Genomic DNA, 19,254 nt, shown 5'->3' with positions numbered 1-19,254 from the left:
AAGACAGTGCCAGTAGGGCTTCGCGCCCATTCTACGCGGTCACAAGCTGCCTCGTGGGTGGAATGTCACGCCCCAGGAAATTTGCAGGGCGGCTACTTGGAAATCTTTGCATACTTCAAATGACAAGTGCAAAATAATATACAACTACCGTAGGGGAAATGGATCCAAGAAGTAGCCAAGGTTAGATTTTTCAAAGGAAATATCCAGTATTTTAATTTAAAACATTTCCAACATGGTTTATACACTATATAATATATATTATATATATCATACACTATATTATAATATTACTATGTTTAATTGGTATTTTGTTATATTGTTCTATGTAAAGCCCCTACCCTTTTTTGGGCATTTCACTGTTTTATGTAAACCGGAGTGATTTGTATTTCTTACAAGAACATCGGTATATAAAAATTAAAAATAAATAAATTTATTTATTTATTTATTTAACAGTTTTTTATACCGACCTTCATAGTAAATAACCATATCGGATCGGTTTACAGTTAACAAGGTATAACAGTGGTAACAATTCAGGTGAACAAAAAATGAACAATAGGAAGGAATAAGTCAAAGTTACAATCAACAGGGAAATAGAACTTGGAAGCTTGTAACAAGCTGGAAAGAAGATAAGGCATATAAATAAATAAATAAAATAAAATAAATATAAATAAATATAAATAAATTATAGATTGGATGCGCAGGTTTCTGATTCCGGGGGCTTTGGAGAAGGAGTGCTCAGAGCAGGCCTCTCCGGCTCCCGCCCTAGGTAAGTTGGCTCTGGTACATCCCAGGTGTCTGGACTGATCCGGGTACATACAGGGAAAGGAAAATTAGTTTCTTACCTGATAATTTTCGTTCCTGTAGTACCACGGATCAGCCAGAGCCCCGCCCGTAACTGTGTTCACTTAAGTAACGGAGAGTCCGCTCGTATATGGTTCTTTTCGAAAGGTTAGTTTTTTGCTGGTTCTTTTGGTTCGCTGAGTTCTGTTCCCAGTTTGGGGTTTGACTGAGCCTTATCGATGGGAAACTAGTAATTTTGGTGTTTGTTCCATGCTGCTTTGACATTACGTAAGACTGAAGGACTGTGGGTGGCACCTTGGTATATATGCCCGGGTTGTAAAAACTTCTCTGTCTCCATCTGCTGGTGCGGAGGCAAAACAGAGCTGTCTGGACTGATCCGTGGTACTACAGGAATGAAAATTATCAGTAAGAAACTAATTTTCCTTTATGTTGCCAGCAGATAGTCAGAAATGGTTTGCTTTATCCTGGGACTAAAAAAGAACAATGTCACATTCTTTTCTGGAAAACAGCCGCCACTCAGATGATAGAAGAGATGGCACTAGATTCATGGATTGAGTGCTGCTTATAATTGTTCCTTCCCATATGGTGTAGCCTCTTATGGAAGTGGCATTTACTTCAAGTCCTTGAGGGTTGCAAAGGGGATCAGGTTTTCAGGATACCTCTAATAAGTCTGCTTGAGGGATCTGCATGCAGATCTATCATACACACATTCATTTCTAAGTTCTAGACTTGAATGTGGGAACTGCCAGGATATAAAGCTCAGCAAACTTTCTCTTCCTCTGTATTGAAGGGGGCAAGTTTGTGAGTAAGACCTTGGGGCCAGATAAGTGATCTACACAGCTCAGTGGCTAACAGGTATGTACGAAAGGCAATTAATCAGGCACAATAAACTAAACTATGTGTTGTGGGAGTGGCCACTGGATGTCCTCAGCTGGGCTGGGGATTTGTTAGGGTGAGAGAGCCATAGAGTAGAGAGAATGTGGGAAGTAGTTTGGTGCTCATTGGATAAAGAAGGAATGACCTTGAGAATGTGGTTGGAGTTATCTGTGAGAAGCCATATGCAGTGGGCCGACAGGAAAAGGAGAAGGAATAAATCCTGGCCACGACTTTTTTTGGGTAGTCTGTTCTTCACTGGGCCCTTCTGCACTTCCAACAGTCTCAAGATCTACTCTTGTGCACTTGCCTAATTGCCCTGCATAGCAGTCACTGACTATGTGTGAGTGTAGAGGCTGTCCTAAAGCTGACAATTCCTGGTGCAGTCAATGGAAGGCAGAGCTAGGAATGTGAAGCTTCTCAATATAATGGAGAAAGATGAAAAGGTCTGGTTAAATAAGGAGCAATACCTTACAGGTGGACTGGTCACAATTTATGGCTGGCAGCTGCGATATATTCTTGGCAGTGTGGACAGGAATAACTGGACAGACAGAATGGATCAGTTTGTTTGAAGCTGCTTTCTGAACATTGGTAACAACTGCAGAGAACCTGTTCCCTGTTAGGATATTGGGCTTTCCTCTCGCCTCGAGGCTGCTGGCAAATAGCAGAGGCGAGATGTTTGGTGGAAGGAATTGGAAGGGACAGCTTCTTACAAAAGGGAGCCAATGTTGTGACTTTCCCGCAAACTGCGGTTTTAAGTGGTGCAGCATGTTTGTCCTTGCAGGTTGCTGGGGCTTACCTTGGCGGAGATGATTCAATCAATCCATTACTGTTCAGAGGGCTCCTCAGTGGAACATATGAAGAAAGAAGGGAGGTGATTTTTGCTGCCATTTTTTGGGATCTGTGAGGGGAATGGGACAGATCATCCAGTTGGGCTTCTGCCTGTTTGTATGTTGTCCCAAAGATAACAGTAACCACTTCTTTTTCTTGGCTTCATAGCACGTATGGGACTAGCAAGATGTTGGGAACCCGTGGACACCAGACCTACATTATTACCAGAGCCACCTGACAGACAGCAACCAATCGAAGATGGTGCTTATCAAAGAGAAAAGCTAAAGTTAGCAGGATGGAGTTATTCCTGATTGTCCCCTGCCTGTTGAGCACAGAATCCACTCGGGAGGTGACAAACCATGAGCATCTGCTTGCTTCTGGACATTTCTCCCAGTTATGTCCTTTCTGATTTGCTGTACTTTATCTGCTTTCGAGGAGCAATGCTCCTAAGCAGCTTCCTCTTCATTCAAATACTCAGGCATTAAAAGGGAGCCCTACAGTTTCCTCTTTCTTTTTCTCAATTGTCTTTAGACTTTGCTTTGTCTTAGCTGTGAGTCATACATTTAATGCATGCGTGATTAGAGATGATATGTCATTTTAAAAAAGGTCCAAGGAATGAACAAAATATCCCTCTTAAGAAATAATTTCCCCATGACAAAGATGTTACAAAAATGCAGGCGTCACAGTCTCAGAACAAAAGGCAAGCTCAGCAAAAAGCAGTGAAAATAGGTTGTCTTACAAACAGAAATGACTCGCTTTCTGCTTTAACTGCTTGTGGGCCGTGTTATCCTTCCTTACATGTGAGCTACGATCAGCCACCCTTTCAGTTCAAAATCTACGAAGACTGTTTGTCAAACTTAAGGCTGTGATCCGGTACTGGGTCCTGACCCCGTTCCACTTGTGTGCTCTCAAAGCTGTTCAGCAGGAGCATCAGCTTGTCCAGCGCGTTGTGGAACTCATCAGTGGCCTGGGCCGGCCCTGGCCCACCATTCACTGTCTGGTGACTGTGCTGATTCTTGTCTCATGCACCAGGAGCTCTGTCTTGAGCACCAACTCATCCTGCAAGTAGTCCTGCTGAAGTCTCCCAAGTACTCAGACATGAAGAGTGTCTTGTTGCCGTAAGAAGCCATGCTGGAGATCAGGAGGAAGCAGCCGGCACTCTGTTTTGTCGTGGTAGATGTGCTTTTTCTGGATAGCCAGCTTTTGTGGGGTGGGAAATCCTGAGTCTCCTTCCTGCAATACTTCCTCCCCATGACTTCTGCTTCCAGACCCTGGCAGCGGTGAGTGAGGGTGGAGAGTCTAACTCATCTCAGTGAGGCTCCAGTAAGGTTGAGTAGTGCAGTATCCAGATTTCTGTGCTGCTGTTGCCATGTTCTGTAAGGAACATAGGAACAAGGGCACCACTAAAATGTCTAAAGGAAGTGAGGTGGAGAATGGAAAGCAGAGCAGTGGAGCCCGCCACTAGTGCTCAGTTTTATTAATACTGTGAGTGTGGAGCAGCTGGGAAAAAAAAGTCTAAGAAGAAAAAAGTTAAGTACCATCCCGTTCCCTATGAGAATTTACAGAATTCTGTCACATCGACCTCATGTGAACCCCCTCCTATAAAGAAAACCAAATTGGGAACAAAGCAGTATGGTGACACTTGTTCATAAACCTTGAATATTTTCAAAGGAAGGAAAGTTATGAGTGCAAGTTCTTAATTGGTCACTGTTTTCATTGATGAGGCATGATTTGTATCCTATTTCATCGCGTACTGTGTGGCAAAAGAGAAAATGGCAAGCAGAGAGAGGCAAGATCACCATAAGTAATCCAACATAATTACCAATCCCTGTTTGGCACTCGCTGCCATGTCAGCAGCCAATCCCCATTCAGTACTGAATTGTGAACAGGGATTGGCTGCTTCACCTGGGAATGAAGTGAATAAACGAATCCTAAGGGATAGGAGCTATCAGCACTTCGATTTCAGTTTGTAAGATTCTCTCCTGCTGGGGGACATTTGGGGGGGGATTGGCCACTGTTTTTTTCAAGATAGGGGATGGAAGTAGGATCAACACTGGGTGCACCCTTCTATATTGAAAGATATTTGGGGGGGGGGGGGGAAGGGTAGGAAATTGTCTGCTAGTTTATGGTTCAGTTTTCAATATGAGTAGGCTGGTGAACAGCAAGGTTACCTGGGTATGTTTAGCTGCTTAGATTCAGTGGAACACTTACCCAGATAATTTCTGCTGAATACCTGGTTAACGTTATCCTGCTAACTTTACCCAGATAACTTTTCTGCTCACCCTCTATTTGATATGGACCTCAAACTGCCCAAGTTGTTACATATTTCCAACACTGTTTAAAAAAAAAAAAAAAAAATAACCACACAGGGGAACAGTAAAGTTAAAACAAAATCTAAAAGATCATACAGTTACATCTTAGTGCTCTATGGGGCAGTTTGTCACTACTTTACTTCAAAGGGGTTTTAAAATGTGAAAGAAAAGTTCTGGGTGAAAGACCCATTTGCTTTTGAAAATCCTGAATCCATACTGGAGCTAAACTTGATGCTAGATAGAACAAGAAAATGAGCCGTTGCACTTTATCTGTGACAACACGCCATCGGTCAATAAGTTTGTCGTAATTTTGGATCAGCGTTCTTAAAAAGAAGGAAAAAAAAAATCCACTGCTAAGAAAATCAGTGTTCTGCCGCCATTCACAGCACCCTACAATCGTGAACTGGAATTTTCAGCTTTGGCAAGATTAAAAACAGAACGACGCAGCCTCTACTGCAGATTGTTGTAGGCAGGTTGCACTTTCATCCTGTGATCCAGATGTGGAGAGCACAGGCCCCCACCTATCACATTGCATAGAAGACTGCAGTAGTGAAATGAAGACTGTATCTCCATCCATGCAATGGGAAAAACCCAGGGCTTGCTCTGTTCTTCCTCCCTGACCCTGGAAGAATGTACCATATCTGTTATAAGAACTTTTGGCCTCCAAAATGCCTCTTCTAGCACCATTCTACTTACAGAGCTCATGGTAGGAAGACATTCTGGTGATGGTTTGTCTTGCTCATAAAGCTTTTGTGGTAAGAACATTCTGCTCTTCCAGTTCCTTAGACAAGGCCATGTTCCTTACAAACAACCTTTAAAACTTCTGTAAGAATATTTTGCAAAGAGATTTCTTACCACATTCTTTGGAAGAACCATTTTCTTTGGTTCCCAGAGGATTCTAAATGAGAAATCTGGTGTACTCTTCCATTTCAGTGGTAAATGAAGGGTTTTTTTTTTTTGCTGATTAGCTTTCTTAGGAATTAGCTCACAGGAAGATTGTCCATGCTTAGAAGTCCAGAAGTGAACCAAAACGTACTCTTTGAACTGGCTTTCTTTGGTCCTCTACTTGTCTGTCTTAGTTCTTTTGCTGTGTTCACACTGAATTTGGTGGCATTGAAAGTGGTTTGATCCAGGTTTTATAGACGCGTGAAACAGCAGCCACATCAAAGGATTAAGTTGGTAAAGTTTCTCTTAAAAAATTAATAAATGCAAAATAGAGCCATGAGGAGAGGATGATCCCTGGACTTTACTTGCTGGCAAACAGTTTTATAAGAAGGGAAATGGTTTGCAATCTTGAAACCAGGTTCTCTAATGAAGTAGAACGGAATATAACCATTTGAGTTCATTCTACAGGGGCTGATAAATTTTAATAAGAGGAGAAGTATTGAGTTGGGTAGAACACTGTGATTCAGGAGAAGTCCTGGGCCATGAATTGAAGACTCACTTTTACCACTGTAGTCACATGTTGTTATAAAGGGGTTTTCCCAATTTGTCTATATGGAAAAAAATGCCTAGTACAAAATGTCCTTTGAGTCCTCCTGCAGCTGGAGCACAGCCTCTTTGCTTGATCTGGTTTTTCCCAGTCAACACACAAAAAAACCATGTTGGAAATGTTTTTAATTAAAATACTGGAGATTTCCTTTGAAAAATCTAACCTTGGCTACTTCTTGGGTCCATTTCCCCTACTGTAGTTGTATATTATTTTGCACTTGTCGAGCCTTCTCTTAGTATAGTAGTAATGACCCAGAGGTCATTACAGCAAACAAAGCAATATGGAACAACAGTTGTAAATAAAAGGGAGGTAATAGGGGAGGGGATGGGTTTCAAGATATTTAGCACTAAATAGAATCCTGGTAAAAGCCAGATCCTGCAGAGAGATCACAACCCATTGTAAATAAGGAAGAGCAGAGGGCGTAGATGGAGAAACTACACGAGTTAAAATGTGAGAAAAATCATTCAGTGTTTCTCATAGACAGAAAATTATTTTCAGAAAGAAGATTGTTGAAGGGAGGCAGAAGAGTAATGGTTGAATCTGTCTGTATTTAAGTTTAAGCCTGTTCTTTACAGACACAGCCAACATGTGCAAGATGCATGGGGTCTTCAGTAAATACATATTTCAATTAAAACAGGCCATCTGTTCTGTAGAAACAAGTAATGCAGTGTAAGAAAGATCTTTGATAGAAAAATCTATAGTGATTTTAAACAGAAACAGGAGGGGGGGTTACACTTTTTTAATTACCATAATGCAGAGATATGTCCTACATTGTGGTGTTTGTCCTCCCTCTTAACTGCCCAGCACGCTACTTGTTTGTCACGTGAACTTAATCTACCTCATTGTAATATACCTCAATCTAATATACCGCATAGTAATGTAATCCCATTCTCCCCCTCCCCAAACCAGCTTTTCACCTAGCCTCTCACTAGCCTTTGTATTGTAATCCCCCAGTTTCTGATCTAATCATCCCACTGTAATCTGCTTTGAAGAGAAAAATGAAATGATGAAGGTGAGTCTTATAATACATGAACTGCTGGTGCCAGTGTTTCTTACTCTCTTTAAAATGCTCTGCTTGTGCCGGTTTGGCCATGCAAGTGAGAACAGCAGCACAAGCACCATGAGCTGAGCCAAACCCCTCTCTCTAGTGGCATAGCAGACAGTAGAGGCAATGGAAATAAAATCTAGTATCTTATTGTAATGCAGCTGTAGCTCCTAGCCCCTCTCTTATCAGTGACTTTTCTGGTTGCTTCCAATTCTCCTTCCTTGGCTGTGGCGACTCTCTCGCTCTCTGGCACTCTCGGTTCTTTGTCTCCAACTGGTAGCGTTGCTAGTTTAGCTTCTCGTCTGGTGGTGGCTCCGCTTGTGCTGTAGTTCTTAGCGAGAGCCCCTCTCTTCCACGGATGCTGAGCGCCTCCCAGTTCTTCCTCAGTGATAGCACCTCTCCTCTGCCAGGAGAGACCTCCACCAGCAATATAAAATCAGATTGTTATAATCTGTTAAAATCCTCCAGCATTGACTTGATATTAGCTTCTCTCTCTCATTACCGAAAGCTGTAGAATCCTTCACTCCTATGGGCCAGTTCAATGTAAACACTAGTCCAATTCTTTTGGCTGACATCAAGTATATTGTCTGAGCTCTGAGCAGGGGCAGTTCTTTTCTTGACTTTTTGGCTAAGATTCAAATTCTGTATCATATCGAGAGTTAACACCCTACCGCTCACAACTACTGCAGACACTAAACCATTTGGGCTCTGGTCAAACTGGGAGGATTACATGTCATGGAAAATAAAGTATAAAAAATGCAATTAAAATCTGTTTTGATAGATAATTGATTATGGAGCAACACAGCAATATCGGTGGTTGTTCTCAGACGCAGTGGTTGACTGGCATTCTTTGTATTTCTCTTTATTCAATCACAGATTGTTTGGTAGCCAGTTTTCCAAAAAAACATGTCGTGGCACACAGTAACCAGCAGATGGCACAGTTTCCAGAGAAAAGGCAAGGCCATGACTGAACAGACCCTAAGAATTGAGGCTTGGAATAAATTACTCTGAAAGTGTGAGATGGTGGTTGCTGCTCTTGCCGAAGCCACTGACCACAATGTAATTTCATTCAGTGTGTGAGAGTTGACCTGTAATAATTTCACATCTGCAGTCACATTCCCAGGGGATTTTGGTGAAGCTGGACAATTAGTGTGGCAACAGTGATGTGCTGGAGGTGGCTGCCTCCCTCCACACCAGCAGGCCGATGCAATATCATGTGCTCAGGCTCGCGCCCAGGTTAACTGGCGGTTGGCTGCGCGTTTATAACCCCTGATCCAATAAGGGGATTGGTGCGGTCAAAATGCATGTCCAAAGCAGCACATAGTTAATAGAGTTCAATACATATAAATGCTATGTTGATGAGGCTTTTAACTAGTCCCCCGATGTAGAATAAGCGTGTGCCTGACGTGCACATTTTAACCCTCTAAAATTAATGCCAGCCCGGGAGATGGCATTAACTCTTGAAGTGCCCCAAAACCTGCACCGAAAAGAAAATACAGCTTTTGTGTGGTTCCTCTGACATAATATCGTTGTACTAAGTGGGAGGAACCACAGAAAGCAGCAAAAAGGGGAAATAAAACCCCCAAAAGACAGCGATCATTTTCCTAACCCGTGCCCGACCACATTTCCTGGGTGCCTGATGCCATGGATGTGCTAGGGATGCACAATTTATCCCTAGTGCATCCTTTTTTAGCACAGTGGCTCATTTGCCTATTGCAGCGAGTGCCCATGAAAGGTGAATGTGCACACAGTAAAAAAAACACAAAAAAATGGGTGCCCAGTTTGGATGCACATTTTTTACGTGCACTTTATTGGATCGGCCTGATAGGATTTTGTTTTCATTAAAAAAAAACAAAAAAAACAAACTGGTAGCACATCAGGTGCTGAGAAGAAAAACACCACTAAATTCAAGGCATGGGTTACATTCTCTTGCTCCTCATCTGCTATCCAGAGTTAAAAATAGGGTTTAAAAACATGGCAAAATGATTTTGTCAAATATCTATTGCAGGGTTTAATGCTGCTATGCCATGAAAAAAAAAAAATTCTAATCATGGCCAAACTATAATAGGATTCCATTATCATATCTGTATAGGAACTGTAGGGGGGAGTGAACTCTGAACAAGATAATTTACGTGGTTATGTCTGCGCACAAAGATCTTATTATCTAACTTTGATCACAGTGACCATAGGTGATTTGCTGAAGGTCATACAAAGGAGTGGAAAAGGGAATGGGACTGATTTTTCAGTAGTGTACCCTCCATTCTTTATAAAATAATGCCACTCAAAACTTGACTGGTGATTAATTACAGTATAATGTAGGCTTAGATACATTAGCTGATCTTATTTTTTGTGTGTTTCTCCCTGAAATCACAGATCTGTAAGGTAAACCCCAGGTTCAGAGGTCTGTGTGTTCACCACCACTGTGCCTGTCAAAATATAAAATTACTGTGATTATAAGGCAGCATTATTTCTTGGACTAGCTAGAACTAATTTACAAAGGAGCACGTCTCCTTTAAGACAGTCAGCTCAAGGTAGCTAGTCAAAATAATAAAGCAACTGGCAAAGCTAACAGCATGCTCAGTTGCTTAAATAAAGGCATTAGCAGAAAAGAGGCAATATTTCATTTGTATAGGTCACTTGTGAGACCCCCATCTTCACTACTATGTTTAGGCTGCATGCCATACCTTTTGTAAAGCCATTGAGAAAATAGAAGCAGTTCAGAGAACAGCTTCTAAAATGATACAAGGCACTGGAGGAGAGAAGGGATAAGTGGGACATTATAGAAACATTCAGGTATTTTACAAGCTTAAATAAAAGATGGGAAGGTGAAAATTTCCATAGAAAAGGAAACTCAAATCATGTTCTGAAGTTGCAGGGAGAAAGATTCAATAGAAACATGAGAAAATATCTAGGGGAGGGGCAGAAGTAGATGGCTGGACTAGCCTACTGACAAAGGTAGTGACATCTAAAATTGCAGCAGAGTCAGAGTGCAATGGTACGGGCAGTTGGGAGAAACAAGTCAAATAAATGAGGATAGAGCACACGTGTTTTCCTAATCATATGAAACTTTAGAGGTCCAATGAGGAACACACAAGCCAATGGTCAAAGAATGGTAGTATGACTGCCTCAGGCTTCTCAGCAGAGGGGGGATAATCTGTATGGAGTGGGGGTTACAGTCCTAAACAGCAGTCTGATGTAGCCTGCATAAAGTAGAAGTTATAACCATAACAGCAGTAGTACAGCTGTTATCTGGCTTCTAGGAAGGCTATGACACCCTGCATAGAATGACCATGATTAAAACTCAAACAATGAGCAGGAAGAGGCTGGATGTTTAGGATAATAGCTTTGCAGGCTTTGATGGCTATGTGGACTATGAAGGGGGCCTGGATGCTGGATTGGGTATTAGTCTTGTGGGAATCAGTGGAACGGGGTAGACAGATGTAATCTTAGGTAATATTTCTTCACTGAGAGAGTGGTGGATGATTGGAACAGCCTCCCAGTTAGGTGGTGGAAACAAAAACAGTATCTGAATTCAAGAAGGCGTGGGATAATTACAGGGTACCTCTAAGGAAGTGATGAAAATTATAATGCTAAATTAAGTGGATGGTTGGGCAGACTGGATAGGTTATATGGTCTTTTGCTGCTGTCATATTTCCATGTAACAAGGCCTGCCCATATAGTATTTTTTATTTATTTTATTTAATTCTTTTTATATACCGGTATTAGTAGTTACATCATACCGGTTTACATCCGAACTCAAGGTAGAAAATACATCAAACAGGGCAGGGGCAGGGACTAAGAGGAACAAGGAGGGAGGGTAGCCGGAGACTGGCTAACATGAAATCAAGTTATGGAAAAATAACGTGGTCAACAATGTAACGTCACATAACTAATGGGTTCAATTCATGTACTGATGCAGCAGAAGGGGTGAGATGCGGGGGATCTAATCTGGGCAAGCCTGTCTGAAAAGCCAGGTCTTTAATTTATTTTTTAATTTGATGGTGCAGGGCTCAAGTCGGAGGTTTGTAGGTAGTGAGTAGCAAGCCTTGGACATGATTTGGATGGATGGTGGGAGCAGGGTTGGTTTGGGTATAGGATTTGTGTGCTCATCTACAGCGAGATGTAGAGAGCCAGAAAGGAAGAATGTCAATTGGGCAGAGAGCCTATATGGGCCTTTATCTGCTGTCACTTACTATGTTATAGGAAGATAACCTCTCCAACTGGTTGCAGCCCTCCCGCTTACATTGTCTCACTTAGATCAAAATTGTTCTAGTAGAAATACTTATAATAATATAATAAATTCACTATTTCCAGCTCAAAAAAAAAAAATCCTCAAACAAACCATGTTTATTTTCTTGGTATCTCATGAATTACCAAGTGGAAATGGGAACTGCTGAAAAATGATTACCTAGCAAAATCTATTTCTACCTCCTAATCACCCTGATAGCTCTTTGATTCTATTTGTTATTTTATTTAGTTTCACTTGCTTACACACTTATCCTTTCAGTCCAGAGTGAGTTAACAATAGACATGTTCACCAAAAGTATGAGCTATAAATCACAGATAAGTTGCAATTAAAAACTTATCAGCTGATAAGCACCTGCTCCATAATGCAATACACTTGAAACATTATTGGTTCCAGGTATGCAATGAGCCTATTCTAATGTTAATAATAACCCTTACAGTCAAATGAAACTGGCTTCAGATACCACGTGTAAGAAACTCGCAGCAGCTCAAGAGCTATAAAAGCTCCTGGCTGTGAAAGGACAGTAAGCCACACTAACTGCTACAGAGAGGCTGTTCACCTTTAGACAATTAAAGTGCAAGCATTTACCCAGCAGGAGAGCTAATCCCTGGAGATGATGTATTTCTTAATTCCGGTCCACGTCTCCCAAACCGGTCTGGTTTTTAGAGTAAACAACTTACGCAAATCAATGTTATATTTTTCTGTAGCAGTGTTGGAAACCTGTTTGTTTGTTTTTGGAGGACTTTATTTCAGAATCACCAAAAATCAGCAAGCGTGGGGTCCATTTCTGAATCTAAGTAGAGTCTTTATAAATTAGACTTTGTGTGACCACATCCATTAGTAAACAAAACAATATACAATTGTTTCAATAGATGTGTTAGTGTACCAGAGTATAATAAAAAGAACAAATCCAGGGAGGAACAAAGTCACAGGCAAGAGATCAGTAAGGCAAAGTAAAGTGAATGAGTAAAATAAGACGAAAAGAAAAGCGAGACAGGAAAACAGAGAAGTATGGGAAATTCAAAAGAAAAATCTAGCCAGAGGAGTCACCAAAAATAAATTAATGAAAATCCAAATAGGGTGATTTTCGGGGGATAGAAGAGGCTCAGAAAATTCCCTATTTGGAATTTTCCAGGTATGCGTATACCTGCAGAATAAGAGAGATGCCTGTAGGGGATAACCATAGAGCACAGGTATGAGCAGGAAGGAAGAGACACTCCCGGGGAGCACCACTGAGTGGAGGCACCTGCCTAACGGGAGACGTAACCCAGGACTAACCACAGAGTGCAGCAGAACAAAAGAAATACTGCCTTGCTACTGGAGGTTGGTAGGGTCACATTATTTTTTGGTAAAATTAAAACTAACAATGAAGTTGTGTAGAGAAAACACCGCTGTAAGCTTAACACTCCGCATAATAATCACAGAGTGCATATATTACCTGCGAGACAGATCTAGGGAGAATTATGGAATGCAAGCGGCTGAGGAGACAATCCCTGGTCATAACCACCGAGCCCAGGCAGCTCTGGAATAGTTAGTTACCTGCAGATCCTGACACAGGGCGTGGGAAGAACCGTAGCGATCAGGCAGGCACCTGTGGCACAGGAATGGCAGAACACCAGCACCTAAAGAACAGAAGAGCCTGTCCCCCGGGCACAGCCACAGAGCTCAGGCATAGCAGCCCAAGAGCTAACCATCTAATACAGGCAGCTGCAGGGCCGGAAAAGCAGTCTCCTATGGATAACCACAGGACAAAGAAAGTCCAAGAGACACTACCTGGAGATAACCAGAGAGTGCTGACAGCTGCATGCAGGAAGAGAATCCCTGGGGGAAATCATAAGAGCACAGGCGAGCTCCCAGTCCCGTGCCCTCATGGCACACGGAGTGCAGACAGGTCAGCCAGGCACTTGCAGAAACGGGGACTATAACGGCAGATAAAGACCGTAAAACTGCTCCAGTCTGCCCAATTTCCTCCCGCAATGCTCCCAAAACCTACCCACAACCGATGGCAATCCCCAGGGATAAGCATGGAGTGTAGCCACCTACAACAGAACCAGTCCTTGAGGTCAGCCATAAAGTGGAGGCAGCTCTGAAATTGGACTGACCCGGGGAATAACAGGAGAGGGCTAGCACTACGGAGCGGAGGGCAAACTCCCGAGTCCGGGAAAGCACGGCGGCCCGTCCTAAAGCTGCCATAGCGTGCAGGCCCCATGGGAGAGAGAGCGAGACCTCCGCCGTAACCATAGAGTGCAGTCACCTGCGGACAGGAGAGCAAGTCCCCCGGGGTAACCATAGAGTTCTGTCAAGTGAAGCTGAGCTAGTCCCCGGAATAACCATAGAGTGTGGGGGTCGGAGCTGACGCTAGCCGGGGCCGGGCCTTTTCCCAGCCTCCGCCTCCGCGGTCGGGGTGCGGTTACTGGCCCCGGTCCCTCCCCTGTTTGCCGGGCTCCCGCCTCCTGTCGCCGGGCCGCGCCGGGCAAAGACTCGGAAGATGGCGGCGGAGGATCGGTGCCGCTCGGACGCCGCTCGGCAGAAGCGCCGGGAGCAGCTGAGCCGCTGGCTCGGCTCGGAGACGGACCGGGCCGAGCCGCGAGCCTCCGGGGCGGCCCGGCTGGCGCGGGTCAGGTTTGCGCAGGGAGCCGTGTTTATGGCCGCCTGCTCGGCCGGGGAGCGCGCGGAGGTGCGGACGCTGCTGGCCGCCGGAGCCGACATCAACGGCACCAACGTGGACGGGCTGACGGCGCTGCACCAGGTAAAGGGGGGGGGGCTGATACTGGTACTGCCGCTGACGAGCGCAACCCGTGGGGAGGGAGAACCTGGAGCCGATGCCGGTGCCGCCCACCGGGGAAGCTCCCAGACCAGGTCGGTGCCGGCGAGGCTCCTTGCTGGGGTCCTCCGACTTTCTCCCTTTCAGCTACGGGCGGGGGGGCGGCTTTCCTTGGCTCTTTGTAATCCTCCTCCTCCTCCACTCGAGAGCCGGTTGGGAAATTCGGCCACCCCGAGTGGAAAAAGCCTTTAGTGTCTAACGATTTTCCCGCACGGATTCTAAGGTGACTTCTCAAAACCCAGAGTAAGTCCTGGATCGCCTTTCGGAATTTCGGACTCCTCGGTAGTATTTTAGCTGCGGGAGTCCCGCGCCACCTTGCTGCGATGTTCTGGCTCTGGGCTGATAAACTTCCCGAATTCCCGATTACTTAAAGCACCTGCAGCACGAAGCAGTCCATCACTTTCTCTCTTTCCCCACCGACATTGACACTCCGAGATGCTTCCCATCCCGCTTTCCCCGGACTTCTCAGTCATCCGTGTGCCCTACCTTGGGATTCCCGACTTATTTCTGAATTGCCCTACGTTCTGAGGTCATTTGAAAATCTAGGCCCACCCCAGCCCCTTAGCACTTCAAGCCAGTTCCCAAACCCTATCGGAAATCTGCAGCTTTCGCTTTCTGCCTTTAGAACGTCTGGCTTAGGAGACAGTTGTGTTGCATTCCTTTTCAGCCTGTGCATCAAAACGCCAGGCGACCTTTTCCTGTTGACACTGCCACATTTTTCTGCCTGACAGTCTGTAACTGACAGTTCCAGTAGCCATATTGGTCCTCGAGAAACTTGGTGCCTGCAAAATGTGATGACATTTAATGGAACGGTTTGAAAGTTACCCAAAGAGGTTTTGTACATGAACTCTTGAGAACACACAGGTCTCTTCTACAGAGGTGCTGTGAATCTCCCTCACTGTGACTGATCCTTTTCAGCTTCTCATAACTATTTCAGAGTAACCATTTCTTCCTGTATCATCAGTTTCTCTCTTGACCCAAGGGCCTTATTTAATAAATAATTTTTTTCCAAAGTAGCAGAATGAGAGCAAGTTATTATTTTTTTTTTTTAAATAAGGCCCTGAATATCTCTGTCACAGCTGTGTATAAGGTCACTGTGCTGTCAGGCCAAAGTACAGGTGAGGCAATGAGCTATAAGAGCATCATAAAATAGGATTAACATCCACCTCCTAAGGAGATAGCTGTGGTGGGGAGCAGCTTAAGTTTAGAGCAAGGTGAGCAAAAAAGATCAGTGCTGGGGATTTACTGAATTGCGATTGGATATTGCTTTCCAAAAGAAACACAATTACAAAAGCTTTTAAAGATACTTTATGGTGAGCATATTGCATGTTCTTTGTTTAATTGGGAATTAATTTAAGCAAAGGACAAAAATAAGGGGTGATATGGCTACTATTTGGTTTGCAGCACGTTATTCTCATTGTTTTTGTTTCGTTTTACAGTTTGTAGAGTGTTGTCATGTAATTCAGAGCAAATGGAGAATTGGCATATGCCATTTGGGTTCAATATATAAACAAGGATCTATCCTGAAAAATGATTTGATTTAATTCAAACACCAAGAGGCCACATAGCTAAATTGTTGGACCTTTATGGAGAGGAACATTTAGCAATGGAACAAAAAGGTTCACTAGGTTTAATCACAAGGCCTGCATATAGTAATGGATGTATGATTAAACCCAGTGAACTGTTTATGAGGGTCCAATCGTTTAGCTATGTGGCTTTTGAATTAGATCAATTTGGGGGGGGGGGGGGATAGAGCCTTCTTTATGTATTGTGTTTTGATTCTTCTCATGGTAGGACTGATTTTATTAATATGCCATATGGAACTATTCTTGAAAATATTGATGTTGCTGTTCTGTTGATACTGAATAAGTCAAAGTAAATAAAATGTCATTTATGCATTTAATGACTTCCAAATGATCCAGAGAAATCTAGGTATGACAGTCCCCTCCACAGCTGGATCCAAAACCTAATTTTACATGATTTTTTTTTTTGGTCATGATTAATGATTGTGGAGTTAACCTGGGATTTTGTAATGGAGTGTCAGGGGGAGGGATCTGTGCTATGTATGTATGTGTGTGTGTGTGGGGGAGGGGGGGTTGTAGTGGAGTATTGGGAGTGGGGCAGGCAGGGGTACTCCATAGCACTGAGTTTATAGTACAGTGTTTCTCTACCCTCTCTTGCAGGCCCACCGAACCAGTTGGCGTTTCAGGATATCCACAATAAATATGCGTGAGAGAGGTTTGCATATACTGGAGACCAGGATGTGCAAATCTATTTCATGCATATTCGTTGTGAATATCCTGAAAACCTGTCTGGTTTAGGCGTGCCTCCAGGAGAGGGTTGGGAAACACTATTAATAGTGGAATGTCAAGGGCAGGCAGCCCCACAGCATTGGGTTTATTACTTCAACTTCTTATGGTCCCCACTGGCCCCAGCACTCAAAACTGTGGTTCCCTTGTGATAGTGTACAGTGTTACTGCCAAGCCATCAGAGGCAAGACTTCATTCAGTCTACATCCTTTTACTTTTCTTAGTTTTTGCCCCCTATTCCTGTTTTTGAAATAAAATATTGGTTTAGCAGTTGCTGTATTTTTTTGCACATGGCAATGTTTTACAATGCGTTAGACATAGTCAGAGGATTGGCTGCTTGCTTCCTAGTCCTTTGTGATGTGTAGGCTTCCTGGATCTGAGCTATGGTGTGACCTTCCTTTACTCCAACAGGAGACCGGCTTTTTGGGATCAGTGTTTTTTTGTTTTTGGTTTTTTTTTTTACAGTGAACTGTGGTTTTGTTATAGTTATACAATCAACTTAGATTTGATGCAGACTTATGAATACAGTTCATATCTTTACCTTGATGGTTTAGAACAGCTGATAGAGACTTTCTCTGCCCTGGATATTTTGATGTCGGTTTTTGCTTTTGGAAGCTGTAGGCCTGACGAGTAAATTTATTCTCTTGCTGTATATGTGCAGAGCTCAGAAATGGCTCTGCCTAACTCTAAGGTGGGGGTGTCAATTTCAGCAACTTGTATGCACGTTTTTTTCAGTACAATGTGACCTAGCATGTTCAGTTGGAAGGGGTGAAATACTGATTTGTGGGAAATGGCCTGGTGTCATTGTCTCAAGCCTGATAAGTGCTGAGGTAGTGCTCACGTGGCCTTCAGAGCAGTGATTCCCACCCTTGTTGCTGTCAGGACATACTGAACACATGACCATCATGGAGCTAAACGTAAACATTTACTCTGCCGCCACAGGAACCCCCCTGACCCCCAACAATGGATGCAGGGCAGAACAAGGATATTTTCTCGCACAACTTGCCGTACACAGAAGAGATTCTGATTCTGTCATCATCTCAGTAACAGCAACACAAATATGTCAGTTTTGGGAATGTGCATGTCTTCGGTATTTGTACTTTGCTCAGTGGAGGAGGAAATATATTTGTTTCTAGTCCTCCAGTTGTGCACTGCATGCAGAGTGGTGTTTTAGGATTTCAGTTTCTGTCTGCACATTTGTAATTTGTGGTCTTTTATCCTATATTTGGCGAAGGTCAGTTCTGTGTGTGTGTGAGACAGAAGTGAGATTTTGCTCCCATGCAGGCATTTGTATCTCTTATTTGTTGTGTTTTCTCAGTAGGACATACACTGCTGCCTTTTCATAGGTAGGGATATTGCTGTTTTATTCCTTGGAGTTAGAGCTGCTATGTCAGTGGTTCCCAAACTGTTTTGGGTTATGGCACCCTTGGCATTGGGCTCGTGTCATCATGGCATACCAGCACCTTCCCTATCCCCCCCGGCATCATTATTCTCTTTCCTTCCCCCAACCCCTGGCACCATCACTTTTCCTTCACTCCCCCCCCCCAGCATCATCACCTTTTCTCTTCCTCCATCTCTCACACTCTCAAATCATCAGCTTTTCTCCTCTCTCCTCCCTTCACTCCACTGCAATCCTCATCTTCTCTCCATCACCCTTGGCAACCTCATCTTCTCTTCCCTTTCCTCGCCCTCCCCACCACCTTCACCTTTTCCCCCCGTCCCTCTCCCCCTGCATCATAACCTTCTCTTCCCTCTACTCCCCTGTATCGTCACCTTCTCTTCTCTTCCCTCTACCCCCCTGTATCGTCACCTTCTCTTCTCTTCCCTCTACCCCCCTGCATCGTCACCTTCTCTTCTCTTCCCTCTACCCCCTGCATAGTCACCTTCTCTTCTCTTCCCTCTACCCCCCTGCATCATCACCTTCTCTTCCCTCTACCCCCCTGCATCGTCACCTTCTCTTCCCTCTACCCCCCTGCATCGTCACCTTCTATTCCCTCTACTCCCCTGCATCGTCACCTTCTCTTCTCTTCCCTCTACCCCCCTGCATCGTCACCTTCTCTTCCCTTCCCTCTACCCCCCTGCATCGTCACCTTCTCTTTCCTTCCCTCTACCCCCCTGCATCATAACCTTCTCTTCTCTTCCCTCTACCCCCCTGCATCATCACCTTCTCTTCCCTCTACCCCCCTGCATCATCACCTTCTCTTCCCTCTACTCCCCTGCATCGTCACCTTCTCTTCCCTCTACTCCCCTGCATCGTCACCTTCTCTTCTCTTCCCTCGACTCCCCTGCATCGTCACCTGCATCGTCACTTTCTCTTCTCTTCCCTCTACCCCCCTGCATCGTCACCTTCTATTCCCTCTACCCCCCCCCCCCTGCATAGTCACCTTCTCTTCTCTTCCCTCTACCCCCCCCCCCCCCGCATCGTCACCTTCGCTTCCCTTTCCCTCCACCCTGCTGGAATCATCACCATCTCCATCACCTTCCCTTTCCTACCTTCCACCCCTCCCCCAATATAATCTCC

General features: G+C 44.1%; 1 protein-coding gene and 1 long non-coding RNA gene across 5 annotated transcripts in view; both read left to right on the top strand.

Annotated features, from left to right (window-relative positions):
• The first annotated feature begins 429 nt into the window (after nucleotides 1–429).
• LOC115079537 lies at nucleotides 430–3,021 on the top strand. Its single transcript, XR_003853316.1, has 2 exons — nucleotides 430–2,548; nucleotides 2,674–3,021. It is a non-coding gene; the product is annotated as an uncharacterized LOC115079537 (long non-coding RNA).
• A 10,876-nt stretch (nucleotides 3,022–13,897) lies between these two features.
• The window catches only part of LOC115079057 (protein phosphatase 1 regulatory subunit 12A-like), a 120,863-nt gene continuing 115,506 nt past the window's right edge, over nucleotides 13,898–19,254 (top strand). Inside the window, exon 1 of one of the 4 annotated variants that reach the window (XM_029582061.1) lies at nucleotides 13,898–14,349. In XM_029582061.1, coding sequence (XP_029437921.1) covers nucleotides 14,089–14,349 — 261 coding nt within the window. In that variant the 5' untranslated portion in view covers nucleotides 13,898–14,088. The remainder of the gene's footprint in view (nucleotides 14,350–19,254) is intronic. The other 3 variants (XM_029582063.1, XM_029582060.1, XM_029582064.1) reach the window with 3 other exon arrangements.

Source organism: Rhinatrema bivittatum, chromosome 17 (assembly GCF_901001135.1).
Source record: "Rhinatrema bivittatum chromosome 17, aRhiBiv1.1, whole genome shotgun sequence".
In the NCBI taxonomy this organism is placed as follows: domain Eukaryota; kingdom Metazoa; phylum Chordata; class Amphibia; order Gymnophiona; family Rhinatrematidae; genus Rhinatrema; species Rhinatrema bivittatum.
This window is presented reverse-complemented; position numbering and strand designations above follow the sequence as displayed.